General features: G+C 40.5%; 1 protein-coding gene across 8 annotated transcripts in view; it reads right to left on the bottom strand.

The window, feature by feature from the left end:
- Nucleotides 1–1,235: 1,235 nt before the first annotated feature.
- Nucleotides 1,236–20,187, bottom strand: part of SHC3 (SHC adaptor protein 3) — a 64,881-nt gene continuing 45,929 nt past the window's right edge. For all 8 annotated transcript variants that reach the window (XM_021300660.2, XM_021300659.2, XM_021300658.2 and 5 more), the window contains 6 exons: nucleotides 16,335–16,461; nucleotides 15,048–15,201; nucleotides 13,966–14,062; nucleotides 12,885–13,079; nucleotides 10,440–10,735; nucleotides 1,236–7,329 (listed from right to left, as the gene is read on the bottom strand). In XM_021300660.2, coding sequence (XP_021156335.2) covers nucleotides 7,201–7,329; nucleotides 10,440–10,735; nucleotides 12,885–13,079; nucleotides 13,966–14,062; nucleotides 15,048–15,201; nucleotides 16,335–16,461 — 998 coding nt within the window. In that variant the 3' untranslated portion in view covers nucleotides 1,236–7,200. The remainder of the gene's footprint in view (nucleotides 7,330–10,439; nucleotides 10,736–12,884; nucleotides 13,080–13,965; nucleotides 14,063–15,047; nucleotides 15,202–16,334; nucleotides 16,462–20,187) is intronic.

Genomic DNA, 20,187 nt, shown 5'->3' with positions numbered 1-20,187 from the left:
CCAGAGGGTGGCTTTGCCCCCCATTTCCCAGGAGCAGGCTGTGTGCCTGGGCTCCTCTGCTCAGAGGGATGTCTGCTCTCTTGGAAAGGCACACACGCACTCCCTTGGTGGCAGCACCATGCACAGCTGCTCCCTTGGAGAGGCACATTTTTACGAGGAGTGACTGTAATTAGGGTGTCGTGCTGCCTACAAGGTTTGTCATTTCCAGCTGCTCTGGTAAGAAAATGGGAAACACACCTGTGTATACAGTGCCAAAATGCAGCTGATCTGTCCCACTGAGTGGGGTTGTGCTGACGTCCACCCCAGGGCACAGCTCAGCCCCTTGACTTTGGTGGGAACTGTTGACTGCCATGGCCGCCCCAGGCCTCGGGACACTCATTTCTCATGCTGAAACTCATAGAGGCCAGGCATGGCAGCAGTGATCAGGGGTTTCTGCTTGGCTGGCATTGTGCTGTGAGGCTTTCTGCATCCCTGAGGTCTCCTGGCACCTAAAGTGGTCTGGAGGCACCGTGCAGAGCATGCAGAGGCAGGCTGGTGCCCGTGCTGTCTTTAGAGCTGCAATTCTTCTCCCCGAGAACGAAGTAACTTCCCAGGGCATCCCTGAGCCCAGCTTTTCTCCAAGTGAGTAAGAGAGAATGGCCTTTGCAAGGAGACACTTGGATGGTGAAGGAAGAGGATTGGGGGAACATCAGCCCAGCTAAGCTTTCATCTGACGTGAAGCCTTTCTGCTTAGATCAGTACACTAAACAGCTGTTTTTGCATGGACCTTGTCCTTGCAGTCACTCTTCATGGAAAGACATGGAGTGAGCTACCCTTGGCTACCCTCATCTATTCTGTGTGCCAAGCAGGAAAGATACCTTTTCAGGAGAGGGCATCATCTGGTCCAGAAAGAGGGCCTGTACAAGTGATTACTTGCATTGTGAAAATGGCATTTATAAAATATGGACTTGTTGAAATCAATGTTGCCTCTGTCAAATTAAGTGGAAACTTCTCTGGTGTAAAGTCGGTGTAACTGAGGTCAAATTCCTCATGTGCCATTTGGTCCTCTGACATATTTCATCCCAGTTTCTACTAAAGTGAGTAGTTCATTGACTTGTTAATATTTGATATCCAGGTAAAACCTGTAGAATTTCATTTATTCTGCTATAAAACAGGCATCCCTTCAGGCAAATTAAAACCAAAAACCCATTGGGCCATCAGGGAACCTGAGCATAGGAGAACAGACTCAAGCCCACTTTACATGCATTTCAGTCTGATAATAGTGCTCATTATTTTATTACTTTGGTTAATCATATACAAAGTGAATAATCAGAAAACAGTTGCATGACACTTATATTCCAAATTCTGTTGCTCAAGGACTTCCTCAGAGACAAAATTTGCCTCTATAACCAGAATACCACAATCAACAAACAGGCAAAAACTTGAGTTTCACAAAAGTCATTGGGAATATAAATGATCACAATATTTCCACATACATTATTTTTCCTGCAATTCTCAGTTAAAAATATTTCTAAAAGTAATAAATATTAATAAATAACAAATGTACAGTCAAACGCTCTTTTACAGCAAAATAGTCACTTTTTTGTTTTGTTGTTGCTGCCCACACAATGCAAAGGAAAACATTTACCTCAAAAGAAGAAATGTGGCTTCTTTCAAGGTTTAACTCTGCAGGACTTCACTGAGAAGCAGTTATCACACCAATGTAGCCACAAAAGGACACAAATATATACCAATTAAAATCTTTCCATTCTTCACTTGATAAAAAATTTCACTTATTTTGGGTGTGTTTGGTGTTTTTTGACTCATGGAACAAAAAGGAGGACTGCTGGAAAAAGCTGTCATTTGACCTGTATATTGTTTGACCATCATGATAGCTACAAAAACGTAAATCTGCATCTTAACCTCAAAATCTGAGGCTACCTTCCTTTTCTGAGTCACCCGTGCTGTCTCCCACAAAGTGAGGTAGCAGAAAGAGTCACCCACCTTCTTTATTTCCACAACCTGTTCTGTTGTCAAACAAGGTTTAAACACTCTTTAGTTTTTTCCCTGTATGGTGCTTTTTCTAGAAATGTGTACCTCTGAAATCTTATTTCCCTTACTGAAACAAAAAAAAAAAAAAAAGCCCTGCTTTTTCATAGTGGGAGCCATACAAGATTTGTATGCTGAAGGATGCAGAAGAACGAATCAGGGCTTATAAACATAAATGTCTCAAAAAGAGAAAAGCCATAGGCGTTGCCTAAGTATTTTGCTGTTCCCCTCCCCAGAGGTTCTGCTTTCACCCTATTGACCAGTTACCAAGATTATAACTTAGTGACAGCTCTCTATTCTCATTAGTATGTTATTTGCCTATTGGCTTGTGTTTCCAGGCTTCACATTTCATTTCTTATCCCTGAGGCTTTCTCACTCAACACAGCTTTCCACTCCCTATCCAAGCCTCTGGTTAACTGCAGGCAAACTGTATGGCGATGTTTTCTTTTCCACAGGTGTGCCCTCATCCCAGCTGCATCCAATGCAGATGTAACCAAGGTCCACAGACACTGCTTGCAAGTGAGTAGAGTAAGTACAGCTGAGCACAGAGCTCTTAGTGGGCATATGCCCATATCCTGGCAGCTTTGAGCAAGCATAGATTTGTGGAGAGTGCAACTCTAGGTTCAGACAAAAACACTGTACAAATAAACACATTTTTGATAGTGCACTAAGGTAAATCTGATTTTGGATTTTACGGGGATGTATTTTGAAAGTGTCTGAAAGATAAAAAGGGAAGTGCGTCTGTTATTTCAGCTTAGACTTTGTTTATGTAAATGCGGTTTACTTAATATACATTATTTGTTCTGCCACTTACTTCAGATAGATATTGGATGCTAAGAACAAAATTTTGAAAGCAGGATTTGTAACCTGTTTTCAGAACTTTCACAAGTACCAAATTTGCCCTTTAGAGCTGCAGATTTCCTGGAGACTGCAAAACTCCGCTGATTTTCAAAAGGAGCATTTCCGACTTTCAAATATCTAAATATGCATCAATTCTATTATGAATACATTGTAGCTGGCATCTGGCACTTGATGTGCCAGCAGCAATTGCACTGTGGTATAGATTTTATAAATTCTTATCTTACTGCACAGCATAATGCTTGGGGACCATGATGACAATAAATGTGAGCATATTATTCTACAAAGGAGAAAAAGAATGAACCCAGGATATAGAAAATTTAGTGCTGGCAGGTGACATGTACCAGACTATTAGTAAATATTTTCTTCCTGTGACAGTGCACATTTTGCAATCAAATACTGGTCCCAGGATGATGTGCTTTGTTCAAGATGGTATTGAACATGTACAGCAGGGAGGTTTCTGGCAGAACTGGTATTATCTCCCTTTGTGAACCCTGTAGGATGTGGAGGGAAGCTACTGCGTAACCTTCTATCGTCACCGTGTGCACAAAGCCCTGGGCAGAAAGGCAGGCAGTAAGCCATGGAAATTGCATCTCCTCCTATGGTGTCCACCCAGGCATGGCCAATTTGAACATCCTCTTCTTGCACTAGGGAAGGGAACCTGGGAGTCCTCATACTGAGCAAATTCCCACTGAAGTCAGAAGGTAATTCAGTTTTTGAATCACATTTTCTGCTTTTGAGGTTTCATTGCTTGTGAGGCAAGTGAAATAACTGAAAGTTTGAGAACATGACTGTATCTCAATGTCCAGTCTATCACAGCCAGCATCAATGGAAAATTTTGTTAACCTACTAATTAATCTAGATCAGCGATAAAATAAATCAGAGGCATTTGCTTCACTTCTGAAAGTTCTTTCTTTAAAGGAATCAAATGCATTTTCATTGCACACAGTTCACATAGGTGCCACACAACTGGAATCAAAACTGATAATCAACTAGTACTCAAGATAAATCTTGACAGTCTTGCATGATATTTAGAATCTCAGTTCTAACTTCTCAGCTGTCCTCTGGGAAAATATTAAAGGATACCATAACATTGTCTAATCTGCATGATTTCTATTGAGTTTAGTAAATTTGTCCTTTCAGTAAAATCCTGGCTCTTGAAGCCATGGCACTGAATTACGACCAGCAAGAGTCTAGCCTTTGGGGTTGCATAAAAGAGAATAAAAAACAAAGGTGAGGAGATTCAAAACCAAAGGCAAGCATTAAAAGGCTGGAATTATTATGGTCTCAGCTGTCTGTTTTCAGCCAATCACACAGCATTTGAGCCCGTCTTGTGACTTCTACATCTCTCTGGCAGTGTTGGCTCCTCACAACAATGAGCCCTGCCTCTCTAGCAGGTTCAGTTTGCTCCTGTGGAGCTCAGTGTGAAATGGTCTTTGACTTTAATGACAACAGGTTTCAAACTGCTAGCCAAATGGCTATACAGTTTTTATACCATTTTCATATAGGGGAAAGCCAAATCTCCCAGAGTGACGGTGATAAAAAGCAATAGCAGGATCCACAAAAGGAGCATTGATTGGCCCACATGATCTTCCTTCTGGACAGCTTTGAGATCATTTGGTTCCCAGTGACTTGGAAGAGCCCGTGGATCACCACACATGGCCAGACAGGATCTGCTGGCCCACTGTGGCAGCAGGGCACTCTCACAGCCCAAAGGCACTACCACTACCCGGGACCAAGCTGTGTCTGATCCAGCCATACGTAACCTTTGCATCAGCCATGGGCAAGCTGAACTGGGCAAATCGGCTGTGCTGGCAGAGCAGCTTAAAATGGCCATGTTTTCCTGGGGGCAGGGTTTGTGAAATATACTCTGGGGAATTTAATATTTCTGTCAAGCTGTTTAATTTTGTTTCTCTTTGCCACCTGCTTTTATTACCAAAACATGCAGCTAAGCAGCTGCTAGGTTATTACAGCTACAGCTTGGACAGTGGTAAAACATTTTAGATGCTTATTTCGGTGTGTGTTTAGTGCCTTCATTCATACCCTTATATCTTGTCACATTTTTCCAGACAGACACTGACAGATTTAGGAATCTAAAACAGATATAGGCAGCAGGTGGGATTTTTGAAGGCAGCTAAGAGAGTTAGGCGCCTAGCTCTTACTGAAGGGATACACAACAGTTGAAGTACAAGAGAGGACTTCTCTTACAGCTGGTGATACCTCACTAAAAACTTTCCAGGACATGGCTGTAGGGAGTGGGGAGTATGGAATGACAAGTGTTATATATGATAAAAAAGGGTGGCAAATGACATACTTCAGACTGAGATTATGGTGAGACATAGATGCTCTTAAAGAAAGTTATTTTGATGGATACTGCTTTGGGGTATAAGATCTCCTGAAGTTCCCTTGCGACTTCCAACCTGGTAAAAGGACAACCCAAATTTTAAGAATTCCAATAACTGCAGTGCCATAACAATTTAGGTTGCAATGCAGCATTTCACTTATTTCCTTTGCTCTCAGCTCCCACCCAGACCTAGAAATATCGGCTAATAACAACCTGGTTCACTAATGTCTTAGTTTGGCTTCTGAATGCCTTCATTACAGAACCAAGTGTATTTTTAATGCTCAGATCACATGATTAGTCTTAGGAACTCAATAATTTTTGTTCTTGAAATCAACCAAAACCAAACTTCACAAATTGCAATTTCATCATATTTCAAAGCGGGAGGTACAAGAAAGTTCAGAATTCTAATATAATGACCCTAACTGAATAGATTCAAAGTTAATCATTCAGACAGTTTCATTATAATTTACAAATTTTTTGAACTTAGCAAATTCTTAAAACCGAGCCTAATTTTAAGTAGATCTAACTATTGACTACTTCAGGGTCAGCAGATGCCTAACCTAGATTCATCCTGCCATTCTCGGCCTTTATGAATCAATTCTGAAGATTTCATTCAAGATGCTGGTGCTAGGGAAGACTTTGGAACACTGAAGGCTAAATCATGACTCTGGCACAAACTTCTCCTTTACAGGAACTGTATATATTGAATTTGGCTCCTGATAAGCTTCATAAAATGGCAAAATAACTTCATATAATGCTTGCGTTTGAACAGAATAAACCTTCCTTAAAACATTTCCCAGTACCAAAGCCAAGGACATTTCTGCCAGAAATGCGTCCTTAATGTATGTGTATTTTTCAACTAGATATTTAGAGAAATGCAGTATATTTTCAGTATATTTCTGAAGGACAAAGTCAAGTTATGCTTTGGTAGGTAAGTGCAAATGACATCATTTGCAAAACTGACCACTGAGTCATGACAGTTTTCACTGCTTATAAGCAGAAAAGGTTTTTCAGATATGTTTTTGAAAACCGTGTACCTCTCACATTTAACCAATTAAACGCAAGTTACTTGAACTTGCCTAATCAGTATGTAACATCTCATTGGAGGCTGGTAGTGAAGGTCACCTAGACCTTCACCATAAACAGAGAAATATTTATAAATAACCTTAACACTCCAATAAATAAATTAAAATTACAGAATATTGTTATATTATCATTAGAAAACTCAAATACACACACCTCATACACAGAAATATCACACCAAATCATTGCTAAAGCAAAATACAAATATTTTGGTAGCATAATATAAGAATTCAAACTTGACATCAGAAAGATAAAATGCTTTTTATATCAATGACACTAAATAACACTTTTAAAAATAATTTTATGCTAAATTTCCGAGTTGGAATACTAGCTGCTGAATTCAGACTCTTTTCATGTTTAACCAGCATAATCTACCTGTTATCCCCATAGTTGTGCTTCTTAGGTAGAATTGGAAATAAGATTCCCAATATTCTTTTTCTCAAGAAATTGAGACTGCTGAATTCTTTTTTTATCTGAGCAATCACAATTGGCATTTTTCCTCTGGTAAAAACACATGGCACAGAAGATAGTTCTATATCATCAACAGACTGACTTGAAAAATATAAATATATACTGTATTTATATATATAATGTGTATATATACACTATCAATATTCACATTAGAGAATCTGAACAATTTTATTGAAATTACTTTTTAAGAAAGCCTTCTGCTGTGACTTCATGTCTACATAAAGCACTAAGAATTTTCACTTGTACTGTGTGAAATGGGGCTTTTTAAACCTAAAGAAAACACACTGGTGAAATATATTTAAATATGCTTTTTTTTTTTGCCTTTTTTTTTTTTTTTTTTATGTACATGTTTTTTGAGATCTGAACTCCACCAGTTATAGCTTTCAAATTACAAAATCTAAAACAGTTATCTGAAGTCAGTGTTTCCTCTCAGCAGGCTGCTGCAGGCAGAGTTCACTCCCAGAAGAAACTATTGGCAAATTATTCTCAAGGTGATGATTGATGAGATGACTTATGCTGTCAAAGACACGATCTTTTGTACGAACCTTCAAAAAAAGGATAAAGAAGACAGATTAAAGAGCAAAATACTTTTTCCCTTAACTTCACACTAAAATTCTCTAAGAATAAGATGACAAAATCATGTTTTAGACACTGATGCCCCGCCCATCAAAATCAGTGGAACTTTGGCATTTCTGGAGTTTTGCTTCTGTTTTTCACTTTTACGCCTTCTTTTCTCTCCAAGCAGATATTTTGCATGCTACCTATGGGCCAGTCTACTGCTATTACTCTTTCTGAATAGGTTTGCTTGAAAACTTTCTGTACAATACTTTGTTTCACAGTAAGCTGGATTTTTACTTCAAATTTTCTTCTTCAAGAAACCACCTGTTTCTTTTAGACGTCTTCAGCTTTTCCATTAGAAAGAGCTGTCCCTCCAGAGATGCCAGAACCCAACTCTTCTCCATGCACTTCAGCGTCTTCATGCTTTCCTTAACAAAGACCTTCTTCTTCTTTCCCTCCCCCAAAAGCAATCCAGCCACCACAGTGCTTGGCGTGGGTTTGCCCCATGCTGCATTGTACACGCCTCTGCCTCCGAAACAGAAACACTTCAGGGCAAGAAAAGTCATTTTTCTAGCCCATTTGCCAGTCCTCTGCACCAGAATCCCACTAGGTAAATTATTACACCCATCATAAAAGGAAACTGATATTTCAAGGTAAAGCAGTCAAAAATCAGGGCAGGCCCAAAACTAATCTATGTTACAAAACAATCTTTAATTACTTAACCACATCTTCACTAAGCATTTCCTTCCTGTATTTGAAACAAGTCAGGCATACCGCCTTCATAGGCAGACCAGAGGGTCTCTCAAGAGAATGTCATGCTGCTGTAAAGCTTTGTATTGGGATGGCTTTACACCGCTTCAAGCAACAGCCTGTGAGCACTCCTCTGAAGTGAGGCATGTCATCTGTTTCCTTTGAACTCTTCTCAGAAGGAGGGAACAACTTTTTTTAAGCTTCTCAAAGACAGCTTATGCTGTGGTGGGCACTTCGCTTCAAGTATTTCCATCTTCATCATTAAGTTCTGGTAGAACTGCTTGAAACGTAGCACATGGTCTCTCTCAGTGAAAAAAAAAGAAACAAACAACTTTGATGGCAAATGACACTATCTGCTCAGTCTGCATGTAGCTGTGCCACGGAAGAAAATCCACAGATCCTCTGATTTCTGAAACATACTGCTTTGAAACGTCATTTTCTGTAGTTATTCAAAGCTATATTTTCAAAATGAAAAGATATCTTTAAAACAGCGGTAATTTTCCTTGCCTGTATTCAGATTAACACGTTTACAGTCAGTTAACAACTCAACTGACACTTTTCTTACCATAAGGAGTAAGCTCTGCCATCACCAGAATGCAAACCCTAATTCTAAATGCAGCAAAAATCCTGTAATCCTCCATTTTAAGCATCTCTTACCTGAACCAGAGATTAGAGGAGGTGTGTTGGGTTTTTTTTTGGTCAGCTGGATGAGAACAGAAGTAACTGGACAGCTAACTCTGCTCTGAAAACACACCCTTAAAAGCTGCAATGTGCCATTGAGTAATTTGTGAGTGAAATGAATTTTCAGGCAGCCTTTGCATGAATTGGTTTTTACAAATAACTATGCTGGGGCCACACAGAAGAAATGCAAGCTGCCAGCACACACTGGCATTTTATTGACAACTCTCCGCTCTGATATGTCCCAAATAAGGCTGCTCGGGATGCCACAAATCATATAGAAAGCACAGTTAACCTAAACACAGCCACAGAAAAGCTGTTGATATGAAGTGGTGCCTCTTGAATGAGGAGCTCCAGAGTCATTTGGGCTATGATGGCACATCAGAAGTAAGCTGAGGGACGGGATAGGTGCAGGCAATAAGGACGTCCCTATGCAAGGTGGTCTGCAAATTAGTGCTGCTTTTAAAGGCAATGCAGAAAAGATGAGGGGACTCTGTCCTTTTCCTTCCGTAGAAGGAAAATGTCCCAGGAATCATCACAGGGCCTGAATACTCCATGCCAGCCAGCAGAGCTCCAGGGGAGGACACAGCATCCCTGCACTTGCCATGTCAGACAGCAGCCTTATCCTTGCAGTAGGCTGTGTCAGCTATGTTTGGGTTTATGTTGAAGAGAGAATTAGGGGGCCCAGCTGCAGGAGTCACAAAACAGCTGGCAAAAGTTCAGCAAAGGAGGCCACCCCCCCAGGAGACATATGGCCAGTTCCCCGGGCTGGAGACCTGGTCAAGCACAGGACTAGGCACTTGGCATCTAAACAGTGCAAAACCATTCTTTGACTGCCCTCCTGTGGCAAACGTAATTACAGCAACTACCATGGGCATTCCTCATGGCAGTGCTACAGAATCTGTAGGACCCGCACAATTCAGCTGCTCTGCTGCAGGTTTCCCAAATGAAAACAGATGCCAACAGACCAACTCCTTTGCAGGAGTTTCTCATTTACTTTGAAGCTTGTCATCTAGAGTTGTCCTTTACAGAAGAAGAAGGGTTGTCCACTCTCAGTTACCAGAGGCCAAGAATAAAATACGTGGCAATGATTTCATTCTGTCAGATGAGACTAAGACTCCCCAGAAGTGGGAGAGGACAGCTGCAGAAAACTGGAACTCCCCTGCTCTCTCCATCCAGATGCTGGGAGGGTTCCTTTGTTGGCTAAGGGAGTCCCTCTGCAGCAAAATATGGAGCAGGTTTATGTCGGTTATCTCTCAGGCTTACATGCAGGAACACACAGAGGGCCTGGTCCATATCCTGGCTGATGGAAATGTCATGTGGAAATTGCCAGCACACAGGCTGGTTGAACTTCCACAGCCAGCAGCAGCTGCTCAGCAAGAAGGCTGAAAAAGTGGCTTAGCAATACTTTTGACAAAGACTGTACTGCAGTGGCCAAAGCTGGACCTTGATGGGGAATCAGGTCCCTAAGGCTCCCTGCAATGTGCAGAAATCATCCAGTGGGTCTTCTGCCACACATCAGGGAGAGAATTAGAGATGTGATGGCATATTAGAGACATGAGGCTGTACTTATGATCAGTTGTGAATAAGCTGTAAACAAGATTAAACGTGTGTAGAGAAAATGTCTAGAGTCAGAAACCTCTTGTGTTAGTAAGGAGCCAGCACTTACAGTTCCTTCTGGGTCTACCAAAAGAAGATGTTTGGCTTGTCCATTTTGCATGCCTGTCAGCACATAGGAGCCAGGATTTGTGGTACTTTTCCTCACAAGGAAGTCTCCACATTTCTTTAACAGCTGTTCTGCGTCTTTCCTACTCATCTCTCCTTGATACCACGGCTCTGTACTCAGCTCTTTGGCTACAGTACAGTCAGCTGCCCTGGATAAAAGAGGACTGGTGCATCCAGTGGAGGTGGATTTACTTAATGCAGCCTCAGATGCTTGGTTCTTGAGGGCATCTTCAAATGGTTCTGGTTGTGGAAATAGAAACAAAGGCAAGATCATTCAGAGGTAAATCATATTACAAAATGGTGCTATTCCAATCAGTTTTAACAGGATTTATTTTGTGTTACAGCCACTTCCCTTTATGAAAAAAATGAGGGAAGACGTACTGCTAGCCCTACTGATTTATGGATTATATTAAGACCAAGGAAAGTAATATGTTAAAAATGTACGTTATGCACAGAAATATGCTGATACAAATCAGAGCAAACCTTGGCAGGAGCTTTTGAAAGGCAGTGTGATTTTATTCCAGTAATGGCTTTGTCAGCAGTTGTATTTACTTGCCTGATATTGGGCTGAGGTGTCCTTTTGTCTTGCCAGGTATGTCAGACAGTTTCATTTTAGATAAATTGGGTGCCCAATGTCATTATACTCGTATCTGGTCTCTCTTCAAGCAACACATTCATTTAAAAATTATCTGTTACTGAGTCTCCAGCTCAAGGGTATGTCTAGAAGGCATCAGTCACCCTTACCACTCAGCCCACCCCTAGCCTCCACCTAGGAAGAGGACTTTGTAACACAGACGCAGGCCAACACCTTTATTGTGATTTACCTAGCTGAAATAAGCCTCAGGGAAGCATCTTTTAAACTTCAGCTAAATCCTGAACTTGGAGTTACTTTCTGCAAAGTGATGAAAAGATGTATCATTACAGATCCAAACGGTCTTACAGAGATAGTAAATAGGTCAGTGTGTACTTCATTATTTGCTGTGCTGAACTATTGGAAGCTATTTTTCCTTCATCTGACCAGCTAGTGCACATTACAAAGAGATGTTGTCCCGTGCCCACTAGACTTACTAAAAGACATCTGCAGAGCACTACCATGAAGCAATACAGCAGCTCTAAACAAACTGCTCAGGTGTGAGAAGCATATAGCCATGTCTGCCTGGGGCCACAGAGGGGTTAACTTAGCTTGGAGAAATAGTGTAAATACTGTGCTGTCACAGCACGTTGATGCCTCAGCTACTTCTCAAAATCAGCTATATATGTCTTCACTACCTTGCAGTCTGCACAAAGTTCAATACACGTCTATCTTGGCAAACCATTAACTTAGGGAATGTTGACACATTTTCTGATATTACTTTTCTCTGATGATCCAATGGTTAATAAAGATTTCTGAAGGCTGGAAGGTGAAAAATCCATTTCCCCTGTTTTTAGGAAGAGAACGTGTATAAAATAGATGCAAGCTTAGAAATGATGGTTAGCATCCCTGATTTCAGATAGAATTTTCTAATTTCAGATCTAAACTCACAGATATATATTCCCTTGACTTTCTTCCCTTTCCTTCAACCCAAAATCTCCCTAATTCATGGAAATAGAGCCATATCTCAGCAAAAACATGCCAGGAAGACAGTTTTATGTATACTGAGATAATTGAAATGTAGATATGTTACATTACAAAGAACACACAGGCACCAACTGCTTTGTCTCACTGCCTTTTAATTATGTGAACTGAATTAAATAAATAATGTGTCAGCAACTGATTTGAGATAGGAAGAGTAGAAAAATGAAGAAAATTTTCTGCACATCAAACTGTTTTCCCCATACTTCATTTCAGTATATCTTCAAGGCTGAAAACAATCAGTAGCAGCAACATCCAATAATGACTGATGCTTAAACCATTGTTTTACGGCTATGATTCTGACTATGGAGAAGCTGACTTCAAAGTTGGAAAAGACAGTTGCAGAGGATAGGAGGCCTGTGGAGAGCAAGGGATAACACAGGCTTTTGATTTCCCTCCCAGCTTCCTTGTTGCACAAAGATTTTGTAATATGCATTGACTTCTAGTAACATATTCACAGGACAGGCAGGAGCTAATTCTGCAGCCTTCACTTTCCTGTACGATTTATTTTCCTTCTGACATTGTTGCCTGTGATGCTAAGAACAGCGCAGACTGCAACTCAGCTTAATTCAGATATAATACAAACTAGCTTCTAATCTTTGGCCACCCTTTTTTTAACTCAGTCAGAAATTAAGCCACAATGAATTGTAAAATTCACCATAACTCCACCAGAAACACTAAAATTTGGAGAATTTAACATTTTTTTTTTGTACAGAACTAATGCATAAACATATTTGGTTGCTTGTTAGAAAGGGAGTAAATAGGAAGGGAACTCACTCATGTCAAATAGATCCTTTCCTGGGCTGCTCTCTTTGGTGTCATCTGCTGTTCCACTGAAGGTAATTTCAGCATCTGCCTGAAGTGCCAATAGAGCTTCTATATCTATATGCTGGGTGTTTACATATGCTGGCATCTCCACTGTTGGGGTTACTTGTGATTTCCCTTCCGGCATACTACAGATATCCAGAGATCCTAGAAAATTCAAGACTTTTTTTCTTCTTTTTTGTATTTGACAGAACAGTGTTATAAAGACCAAATATCATCACACCCCACCACCATCAGTTTAAAATTCCCTGGAATGGCAGATGTAAAGTCAATAACTGCAGGATCTAGTAGGAAAAAAAAAATGTTGATGAATGGATTCAGAACCGTGTTTCAATGAGGGTTTGGGGAGGTTGTTATTCAGCAGGAAAGATTTTGTTAATAAAGATGGTCAGTTTCAAAACTGATATTCAGCTGGGGAGACATGAGAGAAGGAAATGGAATAAAATCCTCAAATCTGTGGAGATTAACAACAAATAACATACTCTGGCATTTCAAAGTAAAGTGTCCCCAGAAACACAGTAAAGCCGTCATATAAAGGTAGAAGGGGTGAAATTTCACACATATGTTTTTATGTGATTTGGTTAAAATTCATAGACAACAACAAAAATAACATTTTGCATTATTTATTATTTGAAGAGCAGAGATCATGTGCAAACACATGCATTGTTCCACATTTTAAAAAAGCGTCTGACTTTTGCCTCTTTCTTTGGAAACTCTATCTTGCATAGCCTAGTGGATCAGATTTTCAGAACAGACCAATGGGATTTAAGACATGGCAAGCTAGAGAGTTTGGGGCAGTTCTATTTGTGAACTGCTCCGCAAAAGATAAGATTTTATGAAGGTGTGCATTTAGTAATTCATCCAGGGATAATTACGGAATGCTTTTTACTGATATCAATGCTAAAATTCAGACAAAAGGAACCCATCAACAAAGTGCAGTTCATTGCCTTAGGACTTTCAGGCACCAGACTTTAACATGCTTTGCCCACCCAAGACCTCCTTCAGTATTACAGCGAAAACTTGCAAAACTCACCTTGCTTAACCAGGCCATGAGGCCAGTCTTCACTGAATTTGTCTCCTAAGTGACGACTCTGGTAATAGGTCTGGTCTCCTCCCACTCCTGCTGCAGACTAGAATGGACACATGTGCAAAGACATGTTCAATTACCTTTAAAACGCTCAGATATATTATGAGTGGCTCTGACAATTTCCTTGGCTGTATTCTGTGTACTCCCACTCTTCATTTCTGATTCATCATAGTGTCAGAATATAGATCTCACAAATGCATTTGTGTAGGAGTAAGATGTTACCGGTGACCTTCATGTAAACTTCCCTGCTTCCTGCTTTTATTAACCCCCGCAATCCCAAATGATGCATCATCTCCTCCAGTACATAGCAAGCCCTGACAAACCGTGCCTGGGAAAAGTGTTCTGCAGAATGTTCTGTGGTTCTGTGAAACACACCTGGGACCAGAAGACAGCCCCAGCACCCTCCAAAGCCTGAGCTGAAAGACTCACATTGGCACCAGGGGATCCACCTGGGTACGGAGGGGAGGATGCTGTCTACAGACAAGGCCCCTCTGGATTTAAGGAGGGTTGTGCTGAATCTGAAAATTCAGCTTAGGTGGCGACACTGATACTGCAGTCAAACTTCTGACAGCAATGCTGGTACAAATATCCAAGCTGACCTCAGTTCTAAGCAAGGTGCAAACCTGCTTAGGAACACGGCCAAATGCTGATTGCTGCTGAGTTATTAACATAATGAATTCTTAGTAACAATGGCACCAGGTTGTTTAAAGGGTTCTGCATCAAATCTTTCTGAGTCAGTGTGCACTGTTTGATACTCTCTGCAGCAGACGTGGTTTCTACAAATATAGTAACGCTCAGTGAATTTCTTTTCCTTGAACATGTGTAATCTTTTAACACCATGAGGAGCTCTCCTTCTTTGTTTTTTATGAACATGACTAATTTGCTGCCCCCTGGACCTTCAATGCCCATTCAAAAGCACTGACCACACAGGAAGGGCTGTGAGCTATAAACAGTCACAATGTACCCATACACATTTATATTAAATTTTGGATTCATCAGCAGGAGAGCAGAGATGCAACTGCACTGACCTGAGCTGTATCTGCAGCAGTGGGAAGTCTTGTTTTGAGCCTGGCATCAATGAAGCCACCAGGGGGGGGCATTTTATTTGGGATGTTGTTGTAATATGGATGTTCTGTTGCTTCATTATCTTCCTCCATCCATGGCTCATCAAAACTCTGCATCCTGTAAGAAAGTGAGTGCTTTATTTTGCCCCTCGCTTGCAAAGCACTTACAGATACTTGCAGCATGTTAAGACTGCTTGTCGGGGGATCACTATGGCATACTGGTTTGACAATTCAGCTACCATCATAAGGCAGAAAGCAATGATGGATCATACAGCAGACTCTTTCTGTTAGATAAATTTGATCTAAACCTCCTTTGCAATGGATGAAATGGTTTATGCTGCATGACAGATGTTTTATTTAGCTTTAAAGACCACTATAAACTGCATTAACAAACAATTTTATTTAACCTCACAGTAGCATTTGTAATATTACTTGATTGATTCACTAAGCCCTAAAACTTTGTCTTTAATTATGGCTGCTCCATCACCAATATAAACCTGGAAGAACTTCAAAAAGTCAAGAGATCAGATCTGTGGTTTCAGTCTACATCTAACAGTCATTTACACACCACTAAAGTGAGTACAGAATGCTTCCAGATTAGGATACTAGCATTTTAAATTCACTGTACACTCATTTTACTCTGATATAAGAGATTATATAGGATACCAGCTCACTGTGATTTATAATGTTAGCAAGCATATAGCAATTCACATCAAAAACACAGCTTACCAAAGAAATCAGAATGCTATATTCCAGCCTTTTAAACATACAGAAGCAGACACATTTTGTATCCTCCAGAGAACAATGCAGTCAAAGCCTCTGTAGAATACATGACATCCCTGAAAACTTCACCCTGGCTAATATCAGAAATAGTGAAACATCACTAGTCATTTAGGAAGACCAGCAACTCTAGCTTATTTCATCTAAACTGATAGACCTGCTATGACAGTAACAACAACAAGGAAATGCCACTAATAACATTCATTCTTGACCATCCAACTCTGCCTGCTAACTACAACAGAAAGCACATGATCATTTCAATAAGTTCACTGTGAAATTCATATTTAGCCCATTCTTTTAAAATGACTGTGCTCCTTTCATATTCATTAAGAAACCCTGCTTTGCTACTTCAGCTGAATTCTCTTTTCAAAGTGTTTAAATCCTGTCCATCAACATTGTCCACAGCACATTTTATTAAGTAAATACAAAGCTAAAAAAGATCCTTTAGGAGTCTTCTGCAATCATACTCACCTATCATGGAAAGTAGATATCTTAGAGGGGCATCGCAAGTACTGCTTAAATCGAAGCTCAAATGCTTGCCCTATGGTGCTGATGACATCCTGGGCCAGGCCATCACAGCACTCCAGTATATGACAAGCTAAATGAAAAAGATTCGACACATGCACATGCAAATAATTGTTTATATTATGGTGGGATGCACTGACCTATGACAAAACACCTACATATCAGTCATACTTGCCCTGTCATGGCGTGCACATTTCAATAAAACCCAGATCTACTTTTCAATAAAACACAGATCTGGCACAGTGAATTTCAGGCAATGTGGTCTATTTAAAGGTTAAAGGAAATTGCTCTGGTGTGTAACTGCAATAGGCAAGACCACAAATCAGTTCCACAATCTTGGCAAATCTGTGAAGACAGGAAATCTCATTAAAGTTCCACTTGTAATAGATCATATGAGAATTCTGAGCTTTAAGTTGAAAATACAAAAATATTAGTAGATGGTAACAATAACAACAAAAAAGCTCTCCTTGCTTTCCTCAGTTTTATCCCCACTCCAGTTTTATGTCTAAACACTCCAAGTTTGCAAGCCGTTCCCTTCATTTGAGTTTCCAGAACTTTCCAAATGACAGCCTGAAGGTGGAACAGTAACCAGGATACTTCCCGGACACTTCCTAGATCCCAGGTCCTGGTCTGATTCCAGTAATACAGAGGCTGGTGCATTTTCCTGCTTGTCTGTATGCAGACACTCCTACCAAACTGCAGGATCCCTGGGGAGCACTGACCCAGGATCTCAGTGATCTCCAGCATTCCCCCATGTGCCACCTCTCTGAACCCACTGTGACAGAGGCAGTAAGAAGGGAGGCTGGCAACACAAGCTCTCTTCTGATGGGAGACCAAGAAATCTTTATCAGCTGCCTGAGCAGTGACATCCCTGCTGGTTTTAAATCTGAGAGTGGCTCAGAGGTACCATCTTATGTCACAACATAAACAGGTGAACTTGTGAACATTTCACCTAATACTGCAGGAACATGGGTAGGTGTTAAGAGCTGGAAGCTAAAGATATGAATGAACAACACCTCACTGCTATTCAAGAAAGCCCAGGAAAGTTCATTTTCCCTATTCAGTGCTGGACAAGCACACAGTCTACTGGCTAGAGCCTGGATTGCATTTGAAATTCTGGTTCTTTTCCAAGCTCTTCTGCAGTACAGAGAGACCTTGTTCAAAGTTATTAATTTCTATCACCCCTGACTTCTTTAATAACCTGAATATAAATTCTTCAGCTGAAAGTATAGCATATGCCCAGCATCCAGCTCAGTGGAATCAAATGATTTGGATGCCAATGACCTATAAATAAGGATTGGTCATAACATTTGTGTGAGATAATTTTAGTTAAAGCAATAAAAGGAGACTAAGGGGGTTTAGCAATGACTTCTCAAAGGCTATCTGCTGGACAGATCTCTGAAGAGGCCAAAATAAAGGGCCAAGAAACCTGCAGGTATGGTTTGGTTTGACCAAACTGTCTCTCCCTCAGCAGCAGCACCTCATGCAGCACGAGATGGCACCAGTCACAGTGCTGCCCAGATAAACAGATGCAGTGATGCTGTCTTCTCACCTTATAGCACCTGCTATGCCGACCAGCATGCTGAGGCAATGGTTGATTCAAGGGAAATGTCCTTAGCTGTATGTTGAAAGCAGACAAACCCAGGACCTTCATGTGTTCAAAGGCAGAGACAGACATCCCTGGCCAGCAGCAGGATATTTGCTGTTTACACCCTCTGCATCCCTGCTGGTGGCAGTGAACAATCAGTCCCCAAATAAGGTGCAGACTTATCTCCATGAACATGGACCAAAAGTAGTTAGGCCAAACAAAGCTATCATTTTTGCACTTCATAACTCCAGCCAGGATTTAAAGAGGCTACATTGCTAACCACTAAACCTATCTGGAGCTGAAATGAAGCATGAGTTATTAAGTAGTTTCAGTAGGTGACATAATGAGTAACCAGTTTCCTTGGATACATGAATGGACTTTCAGCAGGTAGGAGATGTGCTTTTTGCAAAAGGATAAGGTTTGGGTCACAGAGAGATGATTTCTTGCGAATGTTACAGTGGAAGACAGACAGTCTTTAGTTTGCCACATCCAGAATATAAAGCAGGAAGAGAGCTTTTTCATACTTGGAAAGAAATTAGTTTAATATGCAAGTGAAAGATATATTACAGCATCAGTGGTAGTGTCAGTAACAGCAGCAATAACATTTTCACTAGATACAGAAGTAAATTCAAGCTCACTTCTAAAGTAATTTGCAGATAACACAAAGACTGACAGAACAGCCAGTGATGGCAAAAGAGGGCAATCTGGATCCCTTGGTAAACTAGACCTTTTAAAAAATGTGTTTTAATACTGGTTACATACAAAGTCAGTGATCTGCAAATGACTGATGTACACATACAGTTAGGGAAAGCTCCCATGGAAAGCTGTAAAACAGAAGGCTTAAAGTTCACAGCATGAATGAATTTAATGTAAAATAACAGTGCTTCGCTACAGCAAAGTTCTTATGGGAAAACGGCTAATGATGGGGACAAAACCAAGTAAGAATAGGAAGGTGCAGCTTTTGTTATAGATTGCTGACCTTTGGTTACTCCGAACAATAACAGGAATCATTTACTTTCTTAAAACAATGCAGAAAAATTAAAGAAGGAGCAATAGAAATTATCTGAAGGATGGATGATGTGATCTGCAGCTGGAGATCTACAGAGTTGACTCTGACAAACATTTAAAAGAAAACTGAGAAATTACTTGAACCAGTTACACTGTAGGAAGAAAACACCAGGTACTTAGATGACTCCTCAATCTAGGATAGACTAGTGGAAGCTAATGCTAAACACAATCAACTTAGATATAAGGAACAAGGTCCACAAAACAGCTTTAATAAAAAATCCACTCACACAGAAACAGAAAACAGAGACAGGGCTCCTCCAGACTCTACAGTGCAAATGTCTGCTCTGCAATGCTGGTCCACTACATTGCCGCTGAGATCTCTCAGCACAACCAAATCAGTCTCCAGTTTAGCAGAAGGGTACTGCTGAAGCAGGTGGAGTGGAGAGCAGCTCTACATCATACAGCCTACAGTCTGATGCCAGAGCCTTCTAATGGGGGATGCATGATGCTGGAACATAACAAGCATAGCAAAGAACTAGACTATCTCCCTACCTCCCACTCCCCATAAGTTTCCTAGGTGTTTCACTAATATTCAGTATATTAGTATGCTTAATGCAGGTATTAGTTATGAGCTAACACTCTCAAGTCTGGACGTATCTGCACATGGACACAACAGATTGTTGATGTATCTGTTATGAAATCAGTAAAGATGACAAAATACAGAAGCTCTTGCACTAGTTGTGCCCATGGTAATGTGGCAGCTCAGAGTTTGTATTGGCATTTTGTAGCTAAAGTGTCTGAATTGCAAAAATATCCTGTTGGAAATGCTTGAGTCTTTTTTTGGAGCTAGGCTTTTTTCTCTGTGAATCTATGAATAATAAATGGACTCTCAGGTACATTATACAATACTTTGTATCTAGCATTAAAACCTTGTGATGCTTTTTGCATTACAAGCAAGTGTGTTTTCCATACCTATTATTTCAGACTGTAATTTACACTTCTTGTAATTTGTTTTTGAGAATCTGAACTGGATCTTAGCCTTTGAAGACAATCAACAAGAGGTTCCTTGTTTCTGACTGATTGCTCATAAATCAATACAACCTTGAATAAAACTTCACTGAGAAAGAGGATTACAGCCTCCAGCAAGCTGTCTCAAAAGCTCACTATTTGGTAAAGAATCTGATGTTGCCACGAAGAATTAGG

Source organism: Columba livia, chromosome Z (assembly GCF_036013475.1).
Source record: "Columba livia isolate bColLiv1 breed racing homer chromosome Z, bColLiv1.pat.W.v2, whole genome shotgun sequence".
NCBI classification, from domain to species: Eukaryota; Metazoa; Chordata; class Aves; order Columbiformes; family Columbidae; genus Columba; species Columba livia.
Note: the sequence above shows the minus strand (reverse complement) of the source record. Positions and strands in the feature narration are given on the sequence as shown.